Genomic DNA, 14,739 nt, shown 5'->3' with positions numbered 1-14,739 from the left:
TATATATGTATATACGTATATATATATCTATATATATACGTATATATATATATATATATATACAGGTGCACCTTTGCAGACTGTGCAAAGATGCACCTGAGACCATCCAACACATCATCAGTGAATGCAAGCGACTTGCAGAAAACGCATACGCAGAGCGGCATAATGATGTCGCAGGTGTTGTGTATGGAATTCCAAGTGATGAGTATGGCCTTAATAAACCACATAATTCATGGGAAGCTCCTGGTAAGGTCAATGAAAATGACCACGGTAAGATCCTCTGGGAATTTAACATCCGGCCTGACAAGCACGTCCTAGCAAACCAACCAGATATCTTGGTGGTGGACAAGGAGAACAAAAAGGCCACCATAATAGATATGGCAGTACCCAATGACTACAATATGGCCGGAACAACAAAAGAAAAGGTAGAGAAATATCTCCCTCATGGAGAAATATTGAAAAATGTTGGGATGTAAGAACATCTGTGATCCCAGTAGTCATTGGGGCACTGGGCGCAATAACACCGGCGCATAAAATGTGGCTTGTCCAGATAACGATAGCAATCAACTCAGGTGAGTTGCAGAAAGGTGCTCTATTGGGAACAGCTAAGATCTTGAGGCAAGTGCTCAAACTACCAGGTCTCTGGTAGGAGACCCGAGTTAAAGCATAAATTACCACCCATATGGGTTAACTGGGGTGAGGAAACAACTATATATACATATATATATATATATACTTATATATACGTATATATACATGTATATATATATATATACTAGTTAGTATAATTGTTTTTTGTAAAACAATGGCCTTACTAAATTATGAAAATACTGTAGACTCTTGGATACAAACCTATCTTGCCTGTAAGCCAACCTTAAAAAAGCAGCAGCCAAATGAATAAATTTATGGGAAAATTTACACACAAGCTGGCCAAGGAAGCTGTGACTGACTGTACCACCTATCATGACAAACTGTTGCATGAAAGCATAACTCATTGCGTATTACCAGCTGTGTAGTGCAGATTGACTCAGTGTATCAGTATGTCCAAGAGTGGCTTGGTATTTTTTCTGTAGGCTTTGCACAATATGTTTATGATTACTGAGTGGTTCCTTAATTAGCCTATCACAGCAGCTGTACTTATACAAAATGAAACAATCATTTATTTGTGTTGGGTCAATAAGAAGCATGTTTACAGTCCAAGCTGAGCTCCATCTTATTTTGTAGAAACTTCATCTTTTGTTGCAATTTCTCTCTCGCGAATACCAGTCGTGACAAATGCGTTACAGCTAGTGAGGTTTTACCAATTGCGGATGAATGATCTTCTGAAATTGTTTATTGAGCAATGGTACTAGTGACTGTAGTTAATTACTTTTTGTGGTAATAGTAATTCTGAAATCAATAATAATATTGCCATCTTATCTGCCTCAGAACGGTCGCATCTTGGTACTAATGGTTGTAGCAAAAAGGTCGAAATACTAATTATAACAAGCTATCTAACATGACCAGCTTGCCTTTGGTTGTAGTTGTTGAGATTAGGTTAGCATAATTTCATTTAATTTTAGTGCAATTAGAATTATGCACTTGTCTTTGGCACATTACGCCTAAGCTGGAGCTTTTTGCTTAGTATGTTATTTGCATTCTAAACTCGGCGTACATCCTAGAATCTACACTACTTTCATTTTACGAAGATTTGTTTTGAGTTGTTTGTTTTAACATACAATGTAGTTTATATTTTTTCTACAGTCTTTCTAAAATGATGTGAACACAAAGTTAATTGTTTTAAGCTTTTTAATTGCTTTTGCATTTGATCTAAGCTTTTGCCAGTTGTAGTTATTGTTTTTCTTGACATAATGACCGTATGTTGCAGATTAACAGATGACACCAAATATCAATGTTTACTATATCGTCATATGTCCGTGTTCATTGCACAATACTTAGGTGATAGTCTGTGATTACATTGTACACGTTATCATTATATTACCCATTGATTTGCACATCAACAAATAGTCTGCAGCATAGCAGTTTATTTGTTGAATGTGGTCGAAGAAACAAAGAAATACTATTCCCACAGCATCTTTCATGAAATAAAATGTAGACCAACCAGTTAGTGATGGTCAATAACTAACGCCAAAGCGGAGCACATTGCCTCGAACATGTTGAATATGTTGGATGCAAGGCAAATCATTGGAAAGTATGACAGCTACAATATTTATCAATGTATTCTTCCTGTCTTGGTTATGCCGCTGGTTTTTGTGGCACAGAGTTGAGTGAATAGTTGCTGACAGTACAACCATGATATACGTCAATATAGTGAACCAGTCTTCAAGGGAAAACGTAGGAAAACTATATTAGTGAAATGAGTTAATTGACAGTGATGAAATGCTAATGGGATGCTGGCACTCTAGACACCCTGTTTCTAACATATTTCGTGCTTTTGAATTTTTTGCATAACGATTTCATAATTCAGTATGCGCAATGTGTTTGAATCCCATTTGTGTATTCTTTACGGTTTCATGAAAATTACAGCAGTTTTTGCTTTGATTGGAGAACATGAAGGTCCATGATAACGAATTCAAGCGGATGCTGTGACTCGCTAAGTGAATGTGTGGCACTTAAAGCCATTGAAAGCTAATTATAATTATTTTAGTGCTTTTCGTCTATGACAACTTTGCTTTGTGGAAACAGCTAAAAATGATTTATTGTGTTGGTTTGCATGGCTGCAATAAATGAATTATTGTGTTGGTCACATATTATGAAAACTCTGTATGACTTACAGCTTATGGATGATAGAATCCTTCAGGGGAGGATGCATTTCTTTTTGGACAAAACGACCAGTCTTTCTCTTAGTTTTAGCTACTTTCTAGCTATGCCTTCTCCTAGTATTAGTCTCCATCCATTCTTTGGCTCCTAGCTTTTGCACTCACCTAGTTTTTGCTTTTTCTAATGCTTTTCATCCAGTAACCTTTGTTCTCTACCTAGTTTTTGTCTGCCATTGGTCTTAGACAATATATAACATGTCAACTAATGAAAATAAGTAGTACAACTCCCATTTTTACTAGTAAATTTATATTACAACTTGTACATACATTTAAATTAGGTATATGGTAAAACAGAAACACAGACGGGCACATAGTATGAGTGTGTGTATATACATTTGTAAGCCATGAGTTTCATTACATACACGTGTTTAGAGATGATTGTGATATGTATCAAAAAGACAATTAGTATGAGACAACTCCAAGCAGTGGAGCTATAGGTAGCCTTGATAAGTTACAGTCAAGTGAGTGGTGGTTACTTTCTTAATAGAATACAAGCACATCATGTATATAGCAATAGCAAAATATAGCTTAGCTGGTTTAATATTAGCAGGGATAGTTGGTTACTAGGATTGAATGAAAATCAGTGAAATGACACGCACTAACAATCAAAAGAGTACCGAAGTAGGCCTCAAACTTTTTCATTGTAAAATTGGAAAATTATGGCACCTCTAGAAAATAATGTATATATACTCAATACAGTGAACCCTGCAATATGACATTGTTATTTTATCTATAATAATGTCATATTACAGGGTTAGATTTAGAGTTGTTACCCTAAATCTAACCCTGCTATTAGTTTTAGGGTTAGATTGCAGAGGTTAGTTTTATAAAATGAAAATGTGGTGAAGAGAATGTAAGCGCCTATAGTTAATTTATAATGCCAACTCCCAAGTGAGGACACCAAAAATTTATATACATGTAATAGCGAATCGGTATTTGCAAAACATTCACTAACTCATAAACTGTTTACAACTAGGAAGGCTTGGATTTTTACCAATGAGTATTGGTATTTTGGTAATATGGTACTTTATTTCACAGTTTCACTGACACCAACAGCACATCAGCCTCATCGTGAAGTCTAAAATTACATAGCAAAATTCACACTAATGTACAATAACACATATAAAACCTTTCAAATTACATTGAATACAAACAAAAATGTAAACAAGTGTATGCAGTCAAAAGATAATAAAGTGTAAAAAGACATATGCACTTCTAACCTTTGTTTCCTTTACTATTAAATCTTTACTCTCTAAACGACCATAAAATGGATCACACTACAAACCAAAATACTTACTTGAATGCATTTTTAACAACAAATTAATGTTGTTGAAAACATTGTGGAATGTTGTCTAACTAAATAGTCTAAACTGACTGAACATGCTGAGCGAATGGTTCAAGGCGGCAAAAGTTTAAAATGTGTCTGCACACCATAAAGTCACATCTCATTGGTCAACAAAACCAGCCCTAAGAGCCTAATCCAATCCTATCCAAACACACACCCATGGCGTGACAATAACCAAAAAAGCACTAATTCAGACAGAGCACAAACCGATCTGCAACGAACAGTTGTGCAGTGCACAACTGTTCTTGATCTACTGTTCACACTTGTTACATAACTTTTTGTATCATGCCATGAAACAAAACACTAGTCCAATTTCTTGAAAATCAGAAACATTTACACTCCTACAAAACTTAAAAATTGCAACAAATTAATCTTACTATTAAATTTTTTATATAGCCCACATAACAACCTAAAGTGATTAAAAACAATCTATTATACTGATAATGACAAGATGAGAGTAACATAAATATGTAACATGAAATTACTAAAGTAAGGTCTACATAAATTATAAATGATTAAAATGTAGTTTCTAGTAGTATTTCTGTACAGTTCCTAAAGAAGTTTCACAAGCTTTTGTACTGGTCTTTGCAAAAAGGTTGCTCATCCCATTATATTGGCTTGTTCTTGCTTTTTACTTTGGATGCATGTGTTCACTATGTCTCTATCCATTCTGGCACCAGCGATAATCCAGTAGCCACTCTCTCTAACTGCATTCAATATATGCGCTTGCTCATCCTAGGTGAGATTGTTTGTGACATTCTGTGATGAGTAAATTAGCTATATGACTATTCTTAGGAATGGTAATTGGATGATTTTCACTCAGCTTGTACATCATACTGCTTTTAGCTCTCCCACCAATGCGCAATAGTCTTTCTCCATCGATATATGGATCAAACTGAAGTATGGTGCTAGTTCTGGATATCTGTCGTTTCCTTTCTTATGCATGTGACTCTGCTGCAAAATGCCTTCTCTGAGCTACTCGAATAACAAACTTCTCTGCTACATCTAGTTCTGTGACTGTGGGGGCATAAATATTGTTCCATGATTTAATTCGGCAGATTTTTAGCAAATAAGCTTTAGAAGTCAACAGCTTCTCGAGACTACTGAACATCAGGAATCTGTCAAACATCTGGGCCCCTGGACTAACTTTGGTCTGTTTGACTTCCTTAACCTTTTTTACTTCAGGTTCTGAATCCTTCAGTACTTTAATCTTTTCATATTTTAAAAGCTTTTCTTGCATCTCAATTAATTTCATATCTTTTTGAGAGGCCATGGTTTGTTTATTAGAGTCAAGTAATGTTGTTGAATTGATTATATTCTCTGTAGCTTCTTTTTCCTTTCCTTGCTGGATTTTTTTTAAAGCAGGGTCCATCCCAACATAGTTCACTGCGCAAAAGGTTCTCCTCTTTTTCCTGATATGGATTCTAAAAGTTCAAATGCTTCCGGGCAGCCTGTGCCAATCAACAAACCTATAGGTAGGTCTAAAGATGGAGGTAAATAATGACTATAGTTTCATAGGTGTGGAAACTGGTGAATGTTGACACAAGCAGGTATTGTTTAGGTGTCACATCTATGTATGTACGTATGTACGTATGTACGTATGTATGTATGTACGTATGTATGTACGTATGTATGTACGTATGTATGTACGTATGTATGTATGTACGTACGTACGTACGTACGTATGTATGTACGTATGTATGTATGTATGTATTTATGTATGTATGTATGTACGTATGTATGTATGTATGTACGTATGTATGTACGTATGTATGTATGTATGTATGTATGTATGTATGTACATGTGTAATGTACGTATGTATGTACATATGTAATGTACGTATGTATGTACATGTGTAATGTACGTATGTATGTACATGTGTAATGTACATATGTATGTATGTTTACATGTATGTGCGTATGTATGTACGGATGTATGTATGTATGTATGTATGTATGTACGGCTGTATGTACATATGTATGTACATACATATGTATGTATGTATGCATGTATGTATATACGTATGTATGTACGTATGTATGCATGTTTGAATGTATACATGTGTGTATGTTTGTTTGTATGTACACGTATGTATGTATGTATATATATACATATACACCTGTACATAAAGCATACACATACACTAAAATGAATGAATGTATCTATAAACATATATATTAATATATATATATTTTAACTGTGCTCATTTTGTGCGTGTGAGTGTGTGGGTGTGCCTGTGTGTGCGTGCGCATGTGTGCAAGCGTGCGTGCGTGTGTGTGTGTGCGTTGCTATCAATATAAACAAAAGTTGATGTATATATATTTAAATCAATATATATATTTATGACCATATATATTTTATTTACTTTTACTTAAATAGTATACATATATTATATACATATATGTATGAAAGTACATGTACATGTATGTACTTACAACATTTAGCTTTTACAATTATTCAAATACTGTGCACATTTTCAGTATAGTTTTATTCCGTTCCAGGGTTGGTGTTGTATAGTAAAAAAATTGCATGAAAGGTAATAGAAGCAGTAGCAATTATATAATATAGTGCAAACATCCCCTGGCAAAGTTTTATACAAGTACTGTACATATTAAGAGTTAGCAACACAAAAGTAATTTAAACGTAATAATTACAGTTGCCTACACTAACTTTATGATCTTTAGTGTATTTATTAGTTATGATCTGCATTAAAAGGTATTGTTGCTATATGCAGTCGGCATCGTGAAGAGTTCCCACCTTCAAGACAGATGTCAGTCTAATACAAACTTTGAAATCACTTTAAATAAGTTCAGTTTACTGAACATACATTTGTTTTTTTAACTACTGTATATTACTGAATTTCAAGCATTCATCACCTAAATTTTATCCCATATTGGTTTGAGAGAAGTTGTCTGATCACACTGACCTTTTGCTTGAAGTGATCGCAACTCTAACTTTGCCAATAAATTCAAAGAGAAATTATTACCATTTTACACATGGCAACTGCTCAGCTAAAAGAAATCGGTCATTGTGTTGCTTTCGGTGAAAATGTTTTTTGCCGAACAGCATTTTGACGTCTTTCTTATTTTGATGCTTGTAATAAGCACACCAAACACCAAAATCGAACTCAGACAAAACCAATGAGTGCGTATGGTGAAATAAGATTGATATGATGAGGTGAATTAATTATCATGTTCTGCTTCGTAAGGTTAAAAAATTGTATAGGGTAATGGTATCCTGAGGGTGCACTGTTTACAAATGAGAATTTACAGATTAATAACCTAGCCTGCTGCAAGATTCCATGACTTGGTCAAAATCTGAAATTTAAAGGCTGACTCCCAACAAATTTTACATTACAGCTAATTGATATCGAAAGATTCATCAAGTTTTACTCTGCTGTGTTGTAGGCTTAAAAATGTGGAAGTGTAATTACAAGCTTTAAAAACCAAAAAGTTAACAGTTATTCACAACCATCACAAAAACGCCAGAGATTGGAATTCTTTTCAAAGCAGATCCATGTTGATTCAGTTGAACACAGTGTGCTTTTGTTTACAACTTCCTGCCACCTCATTCATCATATTAGTTTTGTCTTTTTCATCAATTATTGCATTTATTTCATATTTATTGTTATGCTGTAACTTTGAGGAATGATAACTCCAAACTTAGCATAAAAATCAATTCAATTTTTAACTTTAGCTCGAGGGGCGCTCAAGAGATTTTCGGTACGACCCAAAGTTTTTTTCATAAACTAGTGCTATGAGACGCTTTATTGAGCCTTTTATCGGCAGTTAATTTTACGGGATAAAATCACATGAAACAACCATATCAACCAACATGGAGTTGAGTACGTCATCAAAATCAAGAGAATCCAACCTACATCCGCTTTTAACCTGTTAGTTTTTAAGCTTTGAAGAACTTTTCATGTCATTTCCACATATTTTGAAAGTATAAAACATCTGAGTAAGACATGGTGAACCTTTTGATGCCAAATAACTGCAATGCAAACTCTTTGCAAGACTGCATTTATTTTTCATAGCAATATAACATATACTGCATTAATGACAAACAGTACAAATATCTAAAACAAGGTAACAATACAAAATACTTGTAATGAAATTGTCTGAGCTCAATGTTCATTTTCGCTCAGATACGACAACGCTAAAGAAGCTTATCCCATCATGATTAAATTATCACGAACATAATCAAATGCCAAATTTAATGTATTCTACAAATGTATATGTACTTAATGTATAATTAAAAACTATTAATATTAACATATGATTTTAATTCTTAGTCAATCGACACGATGCATTTCAATTGTATATTTCTGGCTTTACCACAATTAATTATCAAAGTCTATTCACAAACGCTGTATCGCTGCTGTGCAGTGTTTAATACTTGTGGTCAATCAATACACTCTGATATAAATAGTTGCTTTTTGTTTGTATTATCAGTAAGAAACTCAAAACTAAAATTCATGCTCCTAACATAACAATGCAAATAGATAAACTTGGCGAATTCAACACATAAAAAACAATTTTTGATAAATAACGAACAAACTTTACTTCTATAGTTCTATAAACAAAATTTTCCATATTTTTTATGCAGGCAGCAGAAAAATACTTAGAGAGACCTCATTGACAAAAAAACTTGCAAAATTTTGGAGTAGAAACTCTCAAAGCTTTGTGAGGCCATAACCGGAGATAAATTCAATTGATAAAAATGAGAATTCTGATAGCGATGCTGAGTGCATAGTTAAGTCCATATGACATGTTTGTTAGTTCATAGAACCAAATAGTTTCTGAAAAGACAAAATAGTTTTGCTACTATTAAACTAATTTGCAATGAGTAACCAACATAATTGATCTCTGCAGTAGTTAGCCAATGATCTATATGTGTGGTCATGTACATTTAGGTATGATCAACTAGCAAATTACGCGTAAGTACAAAAGCTATGACGTTGCAACATGACGTTAAGTGATTATCATCGGTTACTTCCAAATCAGCAACCCAAGAGCAATGCCTAGACTTCTGCACATGTGAAATATGTGCAGAAGATCTGGCATGGAGTACTGATATGGAGTATATCAGCTACTAATTTCCTTATAAAGCAGTCATAGCAAAAATGTAAATCAGCTTTTTAGAGTTTTCCTAAAATAAAAAAGGCATAATTTTTTACTTTTATTTAGCAGCTACGTTGCATCTAATATTTAACCAGCTATAAAAAGTTGGTCTATGATCAAGTTATTAATATACAAAGCCTATTTAGCAGATTGAGTCATTGCATAACTAACATTAATTTTTGAGCTCATCACTTGTAGGACGCATCAGTCTGCCTACTTCTGAATGTCATCCAATTTCAACTACTGTTTAGGAATGATTTAGTTTGAATCCAGCCAACCTGTTGTTCTACAATCAACCACTCGTAAGCAGTAATTAGATTATGGTGCGCTATTCATTTTTCTATTTGGGTAGTTAGGCTATGGTATTTAATGTTCCTTTTTTTCTAAGATTACTATGTACTAACTCCCTCGTCAAAATCTCGATTGCATCTGTACTAAATTTATCTATATGTAAATTACATGTTTCAATGACATACAAACAACCAGTTATTTTGCATAATCACAGTTTGTAGATTTTGACATCCTTTGTGTAAGATGCGATATCAATCATTAGCATATCTGGACCAACACTGCTTGTATAAGATAGACTATTTTTGCTATTATTAGTTTGCTAGATATTTACATATCATCCAGCTGTAGTTTTAAACCTGTTACTGGCTAACATGAACTAACGAGTGAAACAAGGGAGAAAAAAATAGTTACATGGATAAAAATTCATGCTTTTTAGAGCTTGTGATAATGTGAATACAGAAGAATGAATAAATTTCTAATATTCCCACAGCAACATGACCTATTTAAACATGAGTATACTTCTGTACTGAAATTGTCACACATTTTCTTTAAATTTTAAAAGTTTTATTTGATTGTTAAAAACTGCTTTGACATATGTATCAAATAGAAAACAAGATGGCTAATCAGTTGGATACAAAAGCTGCTTAATATCTATCACTGTTAATTTTCTAGCACTTATCATTGCATGCTTTTCTAAGGCTATAAAAAGCGCTACTTTGTAAACCAAGAAGCATTTTTTTCAGGGTAACAATTGCTCATTTGGGCAATTATTAAAATTCGATATGACTAGCAAAGTTGAACAATTTAAAAGCCATTTGATCTTACGCCAAGCATTTTGAACTACTTAATGTTTCCCAACGCAAATTTTATGTCGGTCAATATGGCACAGTCGGTCTGAAAAATGAAGTTTTTAACTAAAACATATTGAGGCAGTGAAGAAATAAATGTTTCCACAGATAAAATATTATCCACATATAAAATTCAGTTACCACCAACATATACAAATTGAATTATTAAAATATGCAGAAGCCATTAGCAATAAAAATGTTAACAGCTGAACAATTGATTTCAGATTATTGTCTTTGTAGTAATTGGTTTAGCTAATGCTTGTAACCTTTTACATAATTATACTAAGTAACTAGCTGTGCTTTTCGACATTGCCTTGGTATTAGAATTAGCTTATCAACAATAAGAAGTAATGAGAGTTGCCTGCCACTTGCTATTAGCCTGGCACAATATCAATGGAAAATTTGATTACACATAATAATGAGAGCTACCATCTTCTCATGAAGTTGTGCTATGACCCTGCGTATTACGCAAAGTCATTGGGTATTTGCTCACATATAGCAAGATATATCAGCTATCAAACAAATTAATGTCTGTCGCCTAAACTATGCACTTCTATCAAACTCACTTTAAATGTTGATAAAACTAAGTTCATGTTACTAAAAAAAAAAAAAATTTTATTTAGCTAACAGTCATCCCTTTTTTAGTATCAACTAACCAATTTTTCATACAGATCACACTAAATTCTTAGGTATTTTCATTCATTCTAATCTCACTTGGAAGAAAGACATATAATACTTACTAAAAAACTGAGACCCTTATCAGGCTTACTCTATCACACATTTGAATTTTACCCCGCAAACCATTGCTTTTAATATACAATTCCATGGTTAATTCCAAACTTTAATGTTGCATTGAGGCATGGGGCAATGCACCTCCTAACCATCTTACAAATTTAATAACACTTCAAAAACGCATAATAAGGACTATTCACCAAAAAACCTCCGCCTCACTCACACTTTCAAATCATCATCTATAATGCCTATCAGTTCATTATATTCATACCACATCATACTTTTAGCCCATCAATAATTTTATTGTAATTAAATCATTCCCACAAAATGTCAAACCCGATTCTCCAACTTCTGTCTAAATCTCCCACAATCTTCTTCCAGCAAAGGCCATCGCAGGGTGGATTTCAAACAAGCCATTTTTTGGAACCAGCTCCCTATTAAAGGGAGCTCCCTATTAGTCTATTAAAGGCATAGATAAGGTGGCCAGTTTCAAGAGAGAACTCAGGTTGTATCTTTTAACATGTGAATAAAACCGATGACGACAAGCCCAACTCCACGACTAGCTATGCTATTGCTTAATATGGGCTTAATCACTCCTCCAGCTTTTTTCTTTTGCTTAACTAATTTTGTTGATGAAAACAAATCACTAATCACACATCACAAGTCGTACAGGGCCGAACTTGTGAACCGGAGGGTCTGAGATCAAATCTTCATCGATGCAAATTGTTTATTCCAAATTTTAATAGCTATCGCCTGAATGCAAACATGCGAGCTACTTTGAGAAATGTATATATATTAAAGTTAAAATTAATAATTACTGATAATTATATTATTATCGGGTTTTTAATATGAAAAAATATTAATTCGATGTTTTTACCCAGAAAATACTATTAACTAAAAGTTATTAATTCTAATAAATAACTTTAATCTCTATCAAATGCCAATGCGTTTAAATTGAATAGTTTCTGCTTTGTATCCAAATAATTATCCTCATCTACTCAGAAATGCTGCACTGCTGCCGTGAACTAGGATCAAACACTTCCATCAATCTTTACACTAAAAGATGACTAGCTATCTTCTATCCGTATTATCTGTATTAATATCTGTATTTCCAACAAAACCAAAATTTATGCTCCTAGCATATATTTTGGTTCATTACGAAGAGATAAATTGGCTAAATGAGCGCAAAATGAGCGCATGGGAAAATAATTGTTTAAGAATTAACAAAAAAAAACTAAGCTTGTACCATCTCATAGACAAAGTCATATTTTACGCTTGGCTATTTAGCAGCAGCTACAAAATAAGTGCTACTAAAATTTATAATATAAATGCAAAATAATATATTGACTACTATCAAGGCTTTAGGATGAGCTGTAGCAACAGATAAATTTGATTGTGAAAAGTAACATTTTGATAACCAAGCTAACTGCTTAGCATAAATATATACTGCCTGTTTGTTAGTTCATAGTATTAGATAATGCTCAACAAAACAAAAGGTTTTTGTATTATTAAGCTAATATATATGGGACAACTAACATAGTTCATCACAGCTGTGGTTGGTCAATATACCATATGGGTGGTCCTATTCCTGTAAATCTAGCCATGGTGAAGCAGCCAATCACATTCAAATAGAAACGCTATCACGGAGCGATGCACAACGTTGAGTGATTAGAGTCAGTTGCAATCAGCATTGCTCTAAGTACTGCTTTGACTTTTGCATGTGTTAAATATAGTTTTGATTTAGTTCGCTACCGATCTTCTTATGAAGCAGGCATGGCAAAAATGTAAGTCGGTTTTTCTAGTAATTTAGTCATATTTTATTACTTTTTGTTTAGTAATCAAACTTTATCTAGTTTTCACTAAACTATCAAAAGTCTGTGTAGGATCAAATCGCTATTTTTGACAAGTCTGTGTAAGATTGAGTCATTGAATAAGTCATTGAATATTTGGGCTTGTTACTAGTTGCAAAACTCGTCAGCGTGTCTACTTTTGACTGATGTCTAACTTCAAGTACTGTGGAGAAGTGGCTTAATTTGAAAACAGCAGCTTTGTTATTTTACAATCAACCATTTGGAGGCAGTACCTAGAGTTTTATGTGTTATTTATCATTTTATTTCATCCACAATGGTATTTATTTCTACTTCTACTTTCTGAGTGTACTACATAGTGACTCTTATGCCACCAAGACATTTGTTTCAGCAGCTTGTATGTCTATATATGTAAATTACTGTAGGTGTTTTATTGACCTAAAAGCTTTCAGTCATTCTACATAATCATACTCTTTAGACTTTGACATCCTTTGTGTAAGTGTATAATATGCAATGTCAATCCTTAGCATATCTGGAACTGCATGTTTAAATTAAGCTTGCTACAAAACTCAGTTGAGGCAGCAAATCAATCAATGTTTCCATCAAATTGTCACCATTGAGCTACTTTTCAGTCGTAGGTTTTGAGTGATAGTGGTTGGCACAAACAAGTTTTAGTTGTAAGGCCAAGAATACTTCAGTGATAGTTATTTATAGCAGTATCAAACCTCAATCTTTCAAATTATTTACCACCCTATTTATTAGAAGGCAGTCAAAAATAATTATTTTGATAAAATTTTCAATAGCTCAAGCAAAGATGACAAAACCCCTTGTGTACTTGGCTACCTATATGTGGTTATAACTCTTCGTTTATGGTTCCTTTCCGTAGGCAATTGTCTACTGATGCTATACTGGCCATAGTGACAGGCCTCTCAATGACTCTACGAGTTGTTTTTGCACTCTTATCTTTTAAGGCTCTATATCTTCATTGCTTGTCAACTCTTCGAGTGAAGTGAATGTGGTCTAGATGTTTTGTTGAATGTTCTGCTCTTTTAAATGTTGGAGAGTTGTTGGTGTTACTAGCGACTTGAGTTTCTTTCTTGTTCCTGTTTTATTTTGCTATTTATTATTTTATTGTTTTATTTGATGTAACTGCTTATGGTCTGATGTCAGAATTTTAATTATTTTGCTTGCATGTAGTTTTGCAGTTTGTTCCACTAAAAAGCAGTGCCTTAACCCTTTGAACTCTGACGGCTAGTTTTCCGGAATTGCAAAGGGTGTCAGAAACCCTAATGACCGGAACAGCAGCTTTCGCATGAGTCTGTTTACAAATGACGTTTCTATGTAAAAATGTTATTCATGGAACTTAATAACTAAATAAGACTTTAGACCGAAAATTTTACTTTTTTTTAACCAATTCTAAATGTATTTATTTGGTTCCTTCATTAGAATATCAGTTTTTATTGGAACAATTTTGTTAAAAAAATTTGAACTGACTAATTTGTTGGTAGGTCAGAGATGATTGTAATGCAAGTAAAGATTTATGTGATACTAACTAAGATTTTTCAAATTATTTCGAGACATAAAACAATGATGAGCATATGCTCACTGAATATAAAACTGTTGCAAAGAATTTTACAAGTTTTTTTGTTGAAAAAACTTTTAATGGTTGTAGTCGGGGGAACTGTGAAACACTTTTTTCAGTTTGAGACATTTTCTGTGTGTTTTCGGATTTTTTACTTGTGCTTTGCCTAAAATATTTGTATTATTACCAC

General features: G+C 33.4%; 2 protein-coding genes across 2 annotated transcripts in view; both read left to right on the top strand.

Annotated features, from left to right (window-relative positions):
- LOC137410001 (leucine-rich repeat-containing protein 40-like) overlaps positions 1-2,911 on the top strand; it is a 99,576-nt gene extending 96,665 nt beyond the window's left edge. Inside the window, exons 16-17 of the mRNA XM_068095630.1 lie at positions 178-425; positions 2,777-2,911. Coding sequence (XP_067951731.1) covers positions 178-425; positions 2,777-2,911 — 383 coding nt within the window. The remainder of the gene's footprint in view (positions 1-177; positions 426-2,776) is intronic.
- Positions 1-14,739, top strand: part of LOC137410003 (uncharacterized) — a 372,155-nt gene that overhangs the window by 162,053 nt on the left and 195,363 nt on the right. The gene's annotated exons all lie outside the window — the stretch shown is intronic.

Source organism: Watersipora subatra, unplaced genomic scaffold, assembly GCF_963576615.1.
Source record: "Watersipora subatra unplaced genomic scaffold, tzWatSuba1.1 SCAFFOLD_35, whole genome shotgun sequence".
Lineage (NCBI taxonomy): Eukaryota > Metazoa > Bryozoa > Gymnolaemata > Cheilostomatida > Watersiporidae > Watersipora > Watersipora subatra.
The sequence above is the reverse complement of the archived record's forward strand: the minus strand, read 5'-3'. Positions and strand labels throughout refer to the sequence as shown.